General features: G+C 35.1%; 1 protein-coding gene across 1 annotated transcript; it reads right to left on the bottom strand.

The window, feature by feature from the left end:
* Window positions 1-272: 272 nt before the first annotated feature.
* LOC106469223 (protein naked cuticle homolog 2-like) lies at window positions 273-16,066 on the bottom strand. Its single transcript, XM_013929694.2, has 4 exons — window positions 15,958-16,066; window positions 5,755-5,850; window positions 3,752-4,230; window positions 273-3,497 (listed from the first exon to the last, which is right to left on the bottom strand). The coding sequence occupies exons 1-4, from the start codon at window positions 16,018-16,020 to the stop codon at window positions 2,750-2,752; spliced, it is 1,386 nt and encodes a 461-aa protein (XP_013785148.1). The 5' UTR covers window positions 16,021-16,066; the 3' UTR covers window positions 273-2,749.
* Window positions 16,067-16,362: the final 296 nt, after the last annotated feature.

Below are 16,362 nucleotides of genomic sequence, written 5' to 3'. Positions count from 1 at the left end.
AAAATTGGTTCTTCAGTAGAATTTCTAAAAATACACAATGGGATTTTTCTTTTACAAGGCCAAGCACTTATCAATAAAATTAGATTTTAGTTATGGGTAAATCAAGAAAAAATCTTGTCACTTATTGTAGAGAAAAGAAAAATCCACTGTAGTGTTACAAAAACTACCAATCAATTAATTTTACATAAACTTAATAATATTTTTGTGTATAAGAAAAAAGAAGGCATTAGGACAAAGGTAATACAGAAGTATTAATGTATTTATTTTCTGAATAGGAAATTTGCACAACAGTTTATACCACAAACAATAGCAACTATCTGGAGAGCATATATATATATATATATATATACTGTACATTTCAATAAGGCAATAAATATTAGATATTAGTACAAATTCAAAGCATTGGGCATCTATTTTTTATCAATATTTTCTTGAGAAAAGCAACTTTTGTACTTGGTGAAATGCATTACTCACCCTGGTGTAAATTAAACCCAAATTCTATTTATAAAAATCAGCAGAGTATTATATATATAAAGTTGAACTATATTAACCTTTTACTTCATATTCAATCCTGAATACTCAAATACAAGAAATTTTTGAGTAAAACTTAACTTTCTTCATCTTGCATATATATTATGTGCACAATTTGTGCTTTTAGTATTCCAATACAATCATACAAAAATAATTTTACAAACTTTTATTTAAAAAAAAAAGTTGAGTAATCAAGAATATTTTTCATTGTTAAAGAATTTAGGATTATTGTTTGATTAAATGAATATGAATTTACGTAATCTTTGTTACCACTATTACTTAAAATTATGTACTTGAATATTTAATGGAACTCTGGTACTACTACTACTGCAGTTAACTTTCATCAACAATTATTTGTAGTAAACTTTAAGAACAATATTTATTTTTACTATGAGTAGGCAACTTCACTTTTATCATGATTTTTCAGTAAAAGTTTATAAAAACAACTTATTAATTATACATACTTGAATCTGATAAATAGGATATTTACACTTTAAATTAAAAAGTGATTTTATCATAGAAATGTTGAATTATAAAAAAAGTCATTTTAATCATACTATCCTTGATAACTAGTCGATAATATTTTCAAAAATTACACTAATAATGAAGAATTTTGTAAGGTACTGAAGTAGTTAGGTATAAATATTAAGTTTTACAATATCTCACTTTAAACTGCTTTGTGTTTTTATATTAACATTAATATAACTGTCTACAAATCTATAAAGATAAAGATATGTAATAATGTTAAATTGAAAGGAAAAATAGATGTTTCAAATTTTCAGTTACTGTTTTTTTTTTCAGCCCATTGTGTAGCTTTGCACTATCTGTGCCTTGTCTACCAAGGGAAAATGAACCCTAGATTTTAGCATTGCAAACCTAAAAACTTACTATTGATCCACCAGAGGACTTTTAATTTTTGTTCTCTAATAAATTATACTTTTTTCTTTATATAAAGCATATCCAATAATAGGCGATTTTCCTTGTCATAGTTTAAAACCATTCTGAGAACAAGTTATGTCAACAACTTTGAATTAAGTGAAAAATAAACCTGTTAAAAGTAAAATATGAATAATTAGTGGTGAAATAGTTTGGTATAATTATTTTCGATATACTGGTATCATTTAAATGCCCCTAATGGTAAGTAATCTCAAAGTAACAATCTAACAGAAGTTAACAGAAAATTTGGCAACCCGAAAAAAAAAAAAAGGCTTATTTAGTTCTATACATTTTTGTATTTTACTGAAGGAATTTCGATAAAGAAAAAGATGTAACACAGATAAATAATTTTCTTCTTCACATTGTTTTTTTTTACCTTTCAAAGACCTGTATTTGCTGGAACACATTCATCAAACTTAATATTCATACAGATTGTGCCATTTCAATCACTACCTGGTCAGTGGCCATCAGTGAATATTTTCACCATAACACAACTTTAAATAAACTTCAGTGGCTGTTTGATTAGCAATGAACTGCAATCTCTTGTAAGAAGAAATAATTTACTTGAAATGATTTGACAAAAAAAAGAATAAGATGTATAGCAGGACACTTTGTTATTAATTTAATCTGTAGTTTTCTAGCTTTTCAATGTAAATCTCAAGCATCAAATGTATAGTTACTAAATATATCTAAGTGTTGCTATAAGGGAACCAAAACCCACTGAAGACTTTACTTTTATTGCCACAGAGACATTATTTAAAAAATGGTTATTATCTATGGCTGAATGTCATGGATTGCCAACAAGAAGACAATTCAGATCATATGCGAGACTTTAACATCAGCAATAATGAACATTGAACTGGACTTGCATATTGTACTAAATCATACAATAATGAGTCCCCAAAGCATGATACCATTTACACATTGCATGAAGGCTGGCACTGTTTTTGAGGGAAAAAATAATATATTTCAACAGATTTTCAAAGTAACATGTTTCAGGTCAGGCTGTTATTTTTCAGTCTTATCAGTATTAAGCAACACTGTTTATCCTAGGGAGATCAAATTTTGAAGTCAAGTTTGGAAAAATTCATTTATTCATTCCAAGTTCTTTTTTGTTGTTTTTTACCAAGGAAAGTTGCTGACAGAACTAATTACAACTTGTCTGAAAATCATTAAGAGAATATAGCTGCTTAAAAGCAATATATAACTTTAATAATAGACACTATACAGAGGATGTTTGGAAATTTAAAAATGGTCCCTTTCCTAATTGGCACAGTACAGGCTAGGAAGGTAAGTAATGATGATAATGATGGTGAACATGTTCATGAAAGTGGTGGTGTTCGTGCCTTTGAATTACCACATGTGAAGAGTGAGGATTACTGTTTGTATTTTCCTTAGATACTCCAAGGTTTGTTCTTTCTGACCAGTTATTCATTTGTTGCATAATTCGCATTCGGTCTCGTTCCCGGTGTCTGTGCCTGTGGTGATGGTTTGGAGATGTCTCTGCAGTAGTTAATCCACCTTTTGCCCGTGGTTTGACTTTAGGAGAATAACATGTGTTTGAGTGTAAATGGTCATATACATCAAATGATTTAGATCGCCTGTGGTGAAGCTTTCGCTCCCAGTCAAATTTTTCCTTAGGAAGCAAGTCACAAAGGTCAAAATTTAAGTTCATGAGATCATCTTTATGATCAGAAAACATGTGGCTGTGAGACAGCCGAGTTGCAGTGTTGGCATCATGAGACTTTGATCTTTGATGACTACAGTGGTTGAACTTTTTATTGCAGTGATTTTCTGTAACCTCCTGGTTAGGTTGTGATCTTGGGCTGAGATGATTTTTGTCATAAAGTCTGTGTGAAAATGGATAGTGATTGTCGTCTCGTAGTTTCCCAATTCCAGCTAAGTCCAAATAATGATTACATCGATCACAACATTCAAGCACATAATTTCTACAGCTACGATGATGTCTATGACGACGTTTTTGTCTAGGATCCTCCCCACTGTTTTTCTTGTTTTCACAATATTGTTTCCTGATTAAAAAATAGAATATTTTTAATAAACTGTACAATTAACACAGGAAAGATTTGTAACATTAGTTTTATCAAAGTATTAATAACAGAAAGCATAGAATGCATTATTGAACAAACTTGCCATTGTAATATCAGTTAGTGCATGACTGATGGTTTATTCAAAACAAAACACAATTTTCACCAATAACAAAAATGATGTGAAGTGTCAGTTTACAGAAATACTTAAACTATTAAAATATATAAACAATACCCACTTGCTTTTCTCAGAACAATCCAAACAAATCTTTTCTACACTCTCCTTTATCATCTCCATCATGTCTTGTCTCTGTAATGAGCTAGATCGAACACCTTGCTGGGTCCTGGGAGTAGCCGGAGAACACACATTTGGTTTTGTTTCTGATGGTTGTGATGGCAAGCTGTTGACTCCAAATGAAACATCATGGCACTTGGCCCTTAGATTTTCCCTCTCTCCTGAGGAGGATGACAGATAAGTGGTACATGTATTAACACTGTGGTTACTGCATTGTTTGGATACATTTCCTGTAAATTTTATATTATCTGGCTCTTTCTTTATTGTGGTTTTAGACTGATGAAATGTATTGTCTTTTTCTTCTGTTATCTCAGAGTCTGGTGAGATTGCTAGCCTGACCTTGATAGTCTGATTTCCAGAAGGAGGGAGCTTGAATGACTTTCCAAGGGTGTCATGAATAGATCGAACAAGTCCTGCAATATCCTAGAGATAACAGAAAAATAATTATTATGATGTCTACGCAGATAAAAATTACTGACAGCCCATAGCTCACTTCACTTTATTTTGTACTACTGAAACTTATCTAATAACTTATAAAAAAAGGATTTTGATGCATCTTTCATGTTAAATCTCCACTTATAATACAAGGAAAACCTGCCAAGAAAGGGTTCTGATGTAACCTATCTAGTGAAATGCTCTCATCTAAAACAACATAAAAATACTCCAGATAATTTTATATCTCCACATGAAATAGTTTACAGATAACTTGTGATGGTAGAAGTAACAACTAAGAACTTTTGCATGTTTAAGAAAACAATGAAATTACAAATGATAGCCATACATGTACAGGATACACTCAAATAACATTTTTCCATGAGTAAAAGCTGGTTCTAAGCAGCCACTTTGTCAGGATGTTCTATCAAGAATAATGAAATGTGATTAATAAGAAAATACATTATGTAGTAAGTTACTATTTCTGTTTTCTTGGAATATGTTTGAGAAAACTATGCCACATCTCAGAAAGTGTATGATTTATCTGATTTTAAGCACATTTGTTCTTCTTGTGTATTAAAAGCTCACATTATTAGCTATTTTTTTTTCTTTTACTAATTGTACCCCCCCCCCCCAGTACAGCAGTAAGTTCGAACATTTATAATACTAAAATTGGGTTTTGATACTCAAGGTGAGCACAACACGATAACCTATTGTGCAGCTTTGTGCTTAACAACAAACATTAATTGTACATAAAAATATTTAAAAACTCTTATATGAGCAATTAGTACTTGTAATTACTATTCAACAAAACCAATGAACTTTTGCCGTAAAGTTTTTTCTTCCCAATAATGAAATTGACAATGAGTAGTAAAACTGGGCTTAACAGATAGTATTTATTATTTGAAATTTTAATCAAAAAATCATAAATTACACTTACTTCGGTTCAGGGTTCAAAGGCCTTCCTTATGAATCACAAGGCCCCAATGTACCACTAAAGTTCATCCATTAGCCCCATTTACTTCTATAGTTACCCAAAGAGAAGGGTCCATACCCCAAAACAAACTTCATTAGAACACCCTCCCATACTCAAGCAAGTGTGCCATGTTTGGTCCCATTAGCTTGTGAGTGGGGGTACACATATACAGTTTTAAACATAGCATCTTTGGATTCAGAGGGGATCAAGAATACAGAATAAGAAGCCAAATTCAAGTCCAACATCTCTGAAAACCTACTCCTAGAACCCCATCTTACCAAGGTGAATTTCCAAACATGTTTTAACTCCCCTTGGTAAGGGAACTCACAATGTAAATAAGGACACCCACTGGGCCACCCTGAGTCTGCCTGCCAAGATTGGTTCTGTTAGTTCCAATACTGTTGGAGTAGTTCACAGACAAGGAAACAAATACACAAGCACAAAACATAAATTAATATATGATATCTTTGTTAGTGATTTTTTCTATGGAACTTAAAGAAAGACTTAAGATTTTGAAAAATGCTGTTTAAAACTCTTACATCCTTAGTGACATTCTTGTGTCCATCCAAGTTGTACAGTGTGAATGAAAACTCTTGCTTCTCTAGCTCTCCCTCAGATACATTACATGAAATTTCCTGTCAAAGTAAGTACTTTATGAATTTAATACCATATAATGTAGAATAACAGTATAATATTATATATTAAAAAATATATATTCAAATATCTTTGTGGTTGAGCTTCTGCTACAGTTTTTAAAAACAATACAATTAAAAAATAACAACATGAATAAATCACATACTTATTGTCTTTTCCAATTCATTTAACAAAAGAAATGTATTGAATAACAGCTTGTTTGACAAAAATGCAGGCCTATATGATTTTAAAAAACTACTAAATCTTTCATTCGCACTGTTGTCTTTATAATGCCTCTGTGAATAATGTAATTTGTTATATTATTTCAGTTTTACTTTGGAAAAAATTATGTTCATAGCAGTATCCTGTCATTCAAACAGATAACAGAAATGTGAACTACAGAATATCTGGGATGATTTCTGTTTATCTGTCTCTGTTGTATCTGTGTTAAACTCTATTCAATTAATAATTCATGTTGTTTCAATATAAAATCCTTGCAACTCCAAAATTATTCATAGACTAAATAATTAATTATTTGTTAATATAAAATCTTACTCTAAAAAAAACATAGTATAGATGATAGATCCCATTTTTTTCAGTGCACAGTCTCAGTAACTCTTAAAATTATCATAGGTTAAAAGTTAACATATTCTTTACCTGAATATGTACTTCGGATAGATACTCACCTCATTACACACACTTACCCTCTACTTCCAATGCAACTTACTATTCCTTGCCTCATAAAAGAATGAAGATCATGAGTGCAAAAGCATAGAGGGAGTCAGTGCAAAGGGAGGTTGTGTTGCCCTCCTATTGGTGGAGGGCTATTACTGCATAATGATGTCATTATGCAGTAGCACAATTCACAAGAAATCTCGTGAGTTTAGGTGGGAGTTGCCTAAAGGCTGCTGGCATGCAAATCTCCAAGACGGAGGCACGGGGAACATAACTTTTTTTTGTGCAGAAGTATCTATCGGAAATACCTTGCAAGGTAACACAAATGTCTTGTCTCAGAAGTTAACACACTTCTGCACAAGAAAGCTATAATCCACACCGATATGGTGGAGGGACCGGACCAGTGCAAAATTTACCTAAACGAGCTCCCTTCAAAATGCACCCAAAGGAAACCCATAGGGGCACACCTGTGGGAGACCACATCTCATTTCTTTCAAGGTACATTCTTTACCCAGAATAGATAGGAGGAAGTGGTAAACAAGCCCCCATGAGTATGTGCAGAATAAGAGCATGGCCATCTAAGTACTTTCACACAAGAGGTCAGAGAGCCAATACATGTAGCATGGCTGTGACAAGTTCAGACTGTACCTAGTGCACATTGCAACTCTACCATCAGATATTATTTGACTGACACTAGCTGTGGGAGAAGTGCACTGAAATAATTAGTGCATGCTAACCTCAACTCTGGCCCCGGCATGGCCAGGTGGTTAGGGGGCTCGACTCCTAATCTGAGGGTTGCGGGTTCGAATCCTCGTCACACCAAACATGCCAACCTCTGCCTGGTCCCAAGTCCAGGATGAGAAAGGAGGAGGGTTGGGAGCGGGGCTAGCAACTCCACCTCGTAAAAACCAACCTGCTACAAGTAACTGCAACAACACCTTCCGTTGGTGAGGTGTTGTTGCGGCCCTATGCTCCACTGGGAGTTTACAGGAATAAAAAAAACAAAAAACTCAACTCTACTATCAGACACTTGGACTGACACCAGCTGCAGAAGGAGGGCAAAGAATTTATGTCATGAAGTATGTAATATTAAGAGTGCACATGTTAAGTTGACTGTATAAGCGACTACTGCAGGAAAAGGACATGATTTGTTAGTATGTGCTCACCTCCACTCAACTGAATAGGAGATGACTGCAGGAGGGCACATGTGTATAGTGTGCTCACCTCAACTTTACTGAACAGATACAGACTACAGGAAGAGGGCACAATATCATATCATGTGCTTCTGGCATGCTGTAGGTAAAATAATATGAAGGGGTGAGCTCTGCTACATTGACAAGTGTCATCATCACGCCACTTCCCACTGATTGGCACCCTTTATTCTAGCCCCAGTGGTTAGATCCTAATCAGTGAGGGTTCTCTATGGTCCACCACACCAGTGGCTAAGAACTGGTAAGTGCTGAAAGTCTCCTTATCTCCACTTGAAGAAAAAAGGGGATGAATTTGTGGTAGGGAGACTCAGAGAAAATGCCTGGATTCTCATAGGTCCTGTCTCAGCCAGAAAGGTCTTTTACTGGAGACAGTGCAATGAGTGACTGCATAACCCTATTTTGAAAAGCCATTAAGGACAAGCCATGGAAGCAGGCAGAGCACCCCCTGGTGCTGATGTTTTCCATGACAGTCCATGGAATAGGTATGGTTTGGATCAGACAGTAGTCATATCAGAATATACCATGAGGATACCTCAAGTGGTTTTGCAGAACACCTCATCTTAACAGTGGGCTTATATGAAGCCAGAGCAGATAGTACGAGTGCTTTCCATTATCCTGGTTTGATGCAGAATTTTGGGAAATAAGTGTACCCTGGGAGGCACCACCAACCACCTGGCAGGATCCTGTAGACAAATACTATAATAAGAAGGAAAATGTACTCACCTCTCTAAAGATGGTGGGTAGACTGGAGAATAGGGAATGGAGGTAAGCAGTAACCTTCAGGAGATGAGACAACCAGATAGAAAATATAGTGGGTGATGAAGATGCGAGATGTAGTCAACATACCAGCCAAGAAGATATCTTCTAGTGGCTGTTGGAGACAAGTGGCAAGAGAATGAGTGAGGTGGTGAATCTGATGGGAAGAAATGTGGACCAGTCTGCAGATATCTACCCACAATGAGGAGTAGACCAAACAGAGAAATTGACAAACTCAGCCTATAGGGGTAGAGTAGACAAAGATAAGTCACTGGAAGAAGAAGAATCCCAGGGAACAAATAGGTGAAAATGAGAGCCACAAAAATTAAAGGTATGGGCTAAGCAGCAATGAACAGCACACAATCATAAAGGTGTGAAATAGAAGGAAAGGAGATAGGATCAACCTGCAGCAGTCTTAGGGAGGAAGGACTAGTCAGGATAAAGTAGAATATAATAACAATGGAAAAGGACACGGAAAGAGCCTAAGAGCATAGAGATCTGAATGACAGTGATCACAGGTGATGAGTGAAAAAATATAGGTCTTAAGGGAAAGGTGGTACAAGGTGCAGGTTACCAATGGCTCAAATGGAGCTCTAGTAAGAGTGTGCAGGATAGCATTGAGGTCCCAATCAGGTATGGGAACAGGGTAGGGAGGTCTATGAATAAGAAAGGACTGGAACAAGGTAAGGAGGACTGGGGAGGAAAAAACCTTGTGGTATTGTGAAAGGTTGTAGATGAGGGAAACCAATAACAGGCAGTGGAGAAAACAGCTAAACCTCTGTAGAACAGCCAGGTAAAAAAGGAAGAAAGATGGCCTATGGTAGGATGATCAGGAGGAAGATGACGATGGCTGGACCAATGTAAAAAACACACCACCTATGCTGGTAGATGGACAAGGTAGAAGGGTGACAAAAATAAGAAAGGAAGAGGTTAGCTATTGGAAAGTCTGGCTCTATGGGTGATGGACTGGAAAAATCTCAAACTTGAAGGTGGATGAACAGGTTCCCTTGATGAGATAGTGATGTACAAAGTTGAAGCAAGAGAGAAGGGTATGGGTGAAAGCACTGATAGCCGGGGCTGAATTATGAGGAACAGGAGCCCAGAAGAGGGGAATCTGGGATTTGAGAGGTGTGGCACAGACATCAGTGAGTGGAGTCACCAGTAGAGAGCACCCCATAAGAAAACCTGAGGATGAAAATACCATTCTTTGGGCAGCTGAGAAAGCTGGTTCACAATTAAGTTCATAGCACCTGGCACATGGAAGGCAATGAGGTGAACCTGTTAAGAATTGGCCCAATAAAGAAGGTAGAGGATTTGTAAACAAAGAGGTCTGGATTGACAGTTGATGTAGAAAACAACCACAGAGTTGTCAGAGTGAATTATAACTAAATGAACCCCTAGGAGTAATAGGAAATGGGAATATACCAGATGTACTGCCAAAAGTTCGAGCTCATTGATGTGGAGAGAGGATTCGTCCTAGTTCCAAGTGCCCAATGTAACAATGTCATTTAGAGATGCTTCCCATCCTGAGAAAAAGCATTGGTGAAAAGTTATATGTCAGGTTTTGTGGAAGTAAAGGAACACCAATAGTAGTAATAGATTGGTCCAGCCATTAAGAGAGATCTTCGAATAGGAGAGTGGATAGGAGAACCACTGAATCCAAAGATTCCAGTGAGTGGTTCCATTGGTCATGTAAGAACCAATGTAGAAGGTGATATGAGCATGGCCCAAAGGGATAAGCAGTTCCAGTGAAGCCAAGGTCCCCAAAAGTGATAGAACCTCTCATACAGTATGAATAGAAGATAGACTCACATCCTGGTGATAGAAAGTTCCAGAGCTTGCAGGTGGATAGGAGAAGGTTGGGCCTGGCTGAGAAAGGTGTTGAATAAAACTCCCAGGTGAACAAGATATTAAGTGGTGATTAGAAAGGATTTGGAAGTTTTGACCATCTTAAATGGGCAGCTTCTTGCAAAAGAGAGCCATGACGGGAAGACTTCTTGTGAGGAAAACAGGAAAAACCAATCATCCATGTAAAATGTAATTGCAGACTCAGTCCATGTAGATGGTGAGAGAAAGCCCTGACCATGTGGTTGAAGACTTGGGAGGGCTGGCACAATGCTGAATGGAAGATATGATCACAATAAATGAATTGAAGACTCTACAATGTGAATACGAAGGAAAGTGTCTAAGACATCAACCTTGGTCATCCACAGTCAGAGTAAAAACGTACTAACAGAAGGAAATTTTCCATATGAAAGTGAGGGATGACCATAAAGCAACTGAGGGAAGAAAGGTTGATAATCAGATGCTAGTCCCTGGTCTTTTTTTTTGGGGGTACCATGAAGAGACAAGAGTAAAACCCCAGAAAAGGGTCCTACACCCTCTCTGTGGCCTGTTTGTGTAATAGATCTGACACTGCCACTTCCAGATGTCAAGATAGATGGAATCTGAAGGAAGAAGAAAGTGAACTGGGTGAGGACTGATAGGGTAAGGGGAGAAGAATTGTAGAAAGTCTGTGATTGAGGACAAGAGTAACCCATCTATCTGCAAAGATTCATATCCAAAGGTGGGCAAACTGTAATAGGTGAGCCCCAAAAAATCCAAATCTACTTTGTAGTCACTGATGAGCCCACAGAGACTGAAATTGGGAAGATGTCTAGTATATGGGAAAGGATGGAAAGAAATACAGGCTGCAGAGGTACTAGGACGAGGTATAGTTGTGAGATGGGGTTTAAGACAGTCGAGTTACGAAAGATGTAAGTGAGAATTGATAATGGGCATCTTCTGCCTGTGATTCAATTGAATTAGGAATACCTCCACAAACATGAGGGTGAAGAAATGGGGCAAGGTGGAAGTCGCATAAAAAGGAGGAAGGAAGTTCAACACAGGAAAGGAGGGTATCCCTACGCAACAAGTCCCAACAACAAATAATCCAAGTGAGAAGGGTAAGGGCAGAAAAAATAGTATGGGCCACAGTAAAAAAGGGAATGGAACGAAAATTGCCAGCAAAGTCATCTAGGGCTCAGTGAAGTGCCTCTGACAAGGTGTAGAGATGAAAGGTAATGAAGCACAGAAATTAGTATCAGACAAAGATAAGAGAATTGGGCACTGGAGAGAAACTGACCCAAAGGGGTCTGCCCCCCTAACAGGCAAGAGATTCTAAGGTTTATGACGCAGAAAGGGTGAGGTTCAAATGACTGTAGACCAGAATAAAAGAATCAGAAAAGCAAGGAGGATGAGGTATATGGTCGTAGGAATGTAGTTGGTTTAAAAGGAAGTAACATGAATCCTAATATGAAGAGAAGGGGGAAAAACATAAAATTCGTTAGGGTTGTGAAGGAGGGAACTGTAAAAGTCATATGACACAGGGGTAAGAGATAGAACAGAACTTACCTGAGCTAGAAGGTCCCGATAATGTGGGGAAGTTGAGAGTTCGAATCCCCGTCACACCAAAACATGTTCATCTGGTGTCTGGACTAGGACGCAAATCCTACTCCAGGATACTCATCTCCAAAAGAATTTGGGGGTGAGAAACACCATACGAAACTACTAATGTGGGGAAGTTTGAATATTCTCTTTAACAGGAAGAGAGGTTCGTAAGGCATAACCAGAAGGAGGAAACAAAAAGTCAAACTCGTTTTCCTCTTCATTCTCCCCTTTACAATGAGGAGAAAGAACCCCAGATGAATGGATGGGTGCCGAATCTCTCAACTACATAATGGAACCCATTACTCTATGCACAATGGTCATCACGCATCCATGTTCAATATGCCTCCAGTAGCCATATTTGGAACTTGACTTGTGTGAGGAAATTCCTTACTCACACAAAAAGTTGAAGTTGCATGAACATGAGAGTTCATATTTTGAAGAAAATAAAGGAAACAAATTCCTTTAATCTAGTGCAAATCTCAGTATATTGTAAAAAACAAATCACATCTGATACCTTCAATGCTGAGAAAAAGAATCATGAGTGCAAAAGCATAAAGTGAGTTAGTGTGCAGAGAGGTTGTATCGCCCTCTGCCCTCTTCTTCGTGGAGGTGGTTTTATTGCATAAAAACGTTATTATACAGAAGTGCAATTCACAAGAAATCTCACGAGTTTAGGTGGGAGTTTCCTAAACGCTAGTAGCATACAAATCTATAAGGCAGATGGAACAGGGAAGATAGCTTTCTGTGTGTAGTGGTGTGTATCGTATTGGAAATTGCAGAATTTGTGTTTCAATACTTACAAAAATACCTTAACTCTTTTTATTTTATTTTCCCAAGATTAATGATATTTCGTATTGTTTGAAAGTCCATTTAGACAACCTAGAACTGCAAGTATGATGATTTTAATATCAGTTGATCTGCATCTTAACTAAGATACTGTGAACTTTCCTAAAAGCTTAAACATGAATACTTTTTATGGTAATTTCTTTATTCACCTTAGCAACAGGAAAAGCCAAAAATACTTTCCCTCGACAAATACTCGATCACTTAATTGATAAATCAATTACAATATATTATAATGTTAAAGCACAACAAAGGGTTTGGTAGTCCATCATGGTTGTCCCTTCCATTTTGTGAAAAAATTAAAACAAAAATTCCAATTCTGCTCTGATCATTTAAATATTTATCAAGCCTTTCCTTAAACCCCCTTAAATTTATTGTATCCATGTCTAAAGGCAACCAGTTCTAAGGGCCAACCACCCTGTTAGAAAAGTAAAAACTGTCTATGCTAAAGATGGCTCCTACCCCTGACAAAATGTATATTTTTCTCCAATTTTCACTATTAACTACAAAAAAGATGATGCATCAACGCTATCAGTTCCTTTATAATAGTGAAGACCTCAATCATAACCCTTCAAGAGAAAATTTTTCAGTGAACTTAAACTTAACCTGTCCTCTTATGACAGCCTTTTCATCCCAAGTATCATTCTAATAGTCCTCCTTTGAACACTTTCCAACAATGTAATGTTTTTTGAAGGTAAGGAGCCCAATATGAAAGAAAGTACTACAAATGAGGCCTATCCTATACAATCAGATGATGACTTCTTTAGATTTATGTTCAATATTTCTTTAGATAGAACCTACGATTGTATGTGCCCTACCACTAGCAATAACATACACTGCTTAGATGGCTTATTAGACTGGTCAGTCAAAACACTAAAGATTCTCTTCTTCCATGACACCGTTAAGTTTATTCCCATCAAAATTATATTTATAGTTTGAATTACTATAATCCATATGCATTACTTTGCATTTAATATATTTAAATATATCATTTTGTAAAGTAGCAGCATCCCTCTAACACCCAAGACCTAAATGAACTGATATTAAATATCCAGCAAAATTGTAAACTTGGTTAAATAACTTTGCAAGAATCTTTTATCAGACTTTCAAAAACTTTTCAAACCATTGATGTAAGACTAATAATGCCTATAGTTATTTGGATAATTTTTATCACCTCCTTTAAAAATATAAGTAACATTAGCCAACTTTCAATCCTCTGGCACATGGCTCACATATCTAACCTTAATCCAAATACCTTATGGAAATATTACCCGATTCAGTTATAGCTATTTTGAAATTAATCAACTTTACTTTTACAAAATTATATGGAAGAAATAGTTTAAATAACAAGTTGAGTGAACTAAATCTTATCAAATGCTCTTTTTTTTTTAAATATCAGTTATAAACTTTATATATCTAATTATGCAGTAAAAGTCATTAAGCCAGATTTTTAACCAAAATATTTCTCTTCCACAGCATTCTTAATCTGTATCTTCTCTATCAGAATTTCAATAGGATGAACCTTCAGAGAAGGTAATTAAAATCTTCTGTATTCCTTTCAGAAGAAATATAAAACCTGAACCTTTTTTATTTAATTAAAATAGGAAAGAAATCATGAATTGAAAGTTTTCATATGTAAATTTAGATACAAATAATTAAAAAATAAGTAGTCATAGCTGACGTTAAGGGTTAAAAAATTTGCTTCTATTAAGCACCTCACTTCAATTAAAGAATCAGATTCCATTATTTTTCTTTTAATGTTTCAATAAAGTACCACTTATTTAACTCACCTATGTAGTCACCCCTGTTTAAGTCATCAGAAAATTACATTAATATTATTACTGTTTTGAAATAAGCTAATTGCACAACAATTAGTAGTTGTTATGATCAGGTTCAAGTTTATTAAATCAAACTTGCATTAAAATTACTGGGCTGTATTTAAGTACTGTAGTAACACAAGAAAAAAAGGATTTACTAGTATCCAGTTAAAGAGAAATCTTTAATTTTACTGATCCAGTGGAATAAGTTTAGTAAATGTAATAAGAAAACTTACGAATGACAAACAGAAATGGAAGAGCATGCATCGAACAGAACACACTTTTAAAACGAAATTAGTAACAGTACCAGTTAAGATCAAAGTTAATTTTAATACAGTTAGAATATTGTTACTTTTCATTTTGTCAAATGTTTTCTTAAGAAATGTTACAAAACAATATTAATCAGTGCAAAAAACTGTAATTTTCACTAGACTTTTCTTTAACTGTTAACAAACTGTATATTTAACTTTGTTATTTATAAGTAAAGGTCACTGATACACTTGAATATTTCATGTAATGTGTGGGTTAAAATACACACTATGCATTTAAGCTATGTCTGTAGAAACTTCTCTCTCCATCTGACTAACACCATATATTACACATACACTGTATTCTATCTGTTCTTAGTAAACCATTAGTTCCAAATGCTCAAGATATAGACTTACAAGATCCAACAATCAACTATTTGTGTAATATCACCAATGAAAAAAAAAAAAGCTTCATTGGCAATGCAGTTCTTGATAAATTTTGTTACTCTAATACCATGTACATAAGTTATAGCAGTACTATACTTTCATGTGATGTTACATTTTTATATTCAATCTTAGAACATAATGGGTCTTTGTTGAGCTACCAGAGCAAATGACCAGCTGTTCTTTTAAGTCAGCCTCAATTTACTCATTACTAACTTACAGTAAACACCTACATCACACATCAGCCTTAATGTAATTAATATCAAGGACATTTAAGTGTTATTAGTGATATTAAGCAACTATTTCTGAGGCAAAATTTACAATATTTTGGAGTATTATTTTCCAAGTTGTAGTTATTTACAAAGAATGTGTGGTATTTATTTCATGAATCATGATACAATGTAGTAATAATGCAATATTGATAAAACTCCAAGCAAATATAAAAATTTTGTACTGAAAATAATGGCACATTAACCTAAAAAATTAGCAGAACACTTAACAGGTGGTTTTCCAAGTTAACAAACTGTTGAAATGTAAATACTATTTCAACCATGTTGCTGACAAGCTTTCAAAAATGGAATTTGTACTCCCTTAGCATTCAAACAGTGTGTGAATATTTGTTTAAAACAGCAATAATACAACTGTAGTTAAACTGATTTATGCCACAGAAGTCGAATAAAACTTACATTTGCACAAAATTTAGTCTTCTCTTCCTTTTCACTCTTTTCTTCCTCTGCCTTTTCTTCCATGCTGTATTTTTTAATTTTCTCTGCAAGTAATGCTTGGGGTGGAAGATTTGCTGCAATAGGTATAGAATATATTTGTACGATTTTATTAATTAAATTTAGCAAAAATATTTTATGTCACTATTGCTACAGTATTATTTCTAAATATATTATAATGAAATTCTACATCCTAACTCTTTTTCTCTCCAAGTTACACCAAAGACAACTTCTTAAACAGCACATAGGGTAATAGAAAACTTTTAACTTAAAACTAGGTTTATGAAATACACACATAATATACACTATTTGCAGGTAGATCTGTGAAGTCAAACAAAGTATTGTTGCGTCAGCGAGTCACGTGACTAC

This window comes from Limulus polyphemus, unplaced genomic scaffold (assembly GCF_000517525.1).
Source record: "Limulus polyphemus unplaced genomic scaffold, Limulus_polyphemus-2.1.2 Scaffold3362, whole genome shotgun sequence".
Lineage (NCBI taxonomy): Eukaryota > Metazoa > Arthropoda > Merostomata > Xiphosura > Limulidae > Limulus > Limulus polyphemus.
Note: the sequence above shows the minus strand (reverse complement) of the source record. Positions and strands in the feature narration are given on the sequence as shown.

Excerpts from the sequence above, each read along its gene's own strand:
- LOC106469223 (XM_013929694.2), bottom strand. The coding sequence starts at position 16,020 with ATGGAAGAAAAGGCAGAGGAAGAAAAGAGTGAAAAGGAAGAGAAGACT. Across the intron at positions 5,851-15,957 it reads AGACTAAATTTTGTGCAAAT|GAAATTTCATGTAATGTATC; the intron begins GTAAGTTTTATT and ends TTACTTTGACAG. Across the intron at positions 3,498-3,751 it reads GATTGTTCTGAGAAAAGCAA|GAAACAATATTGTGAAAACA; the intron begins GTGGGTATTGTT and ends TTTTTTAATCAG.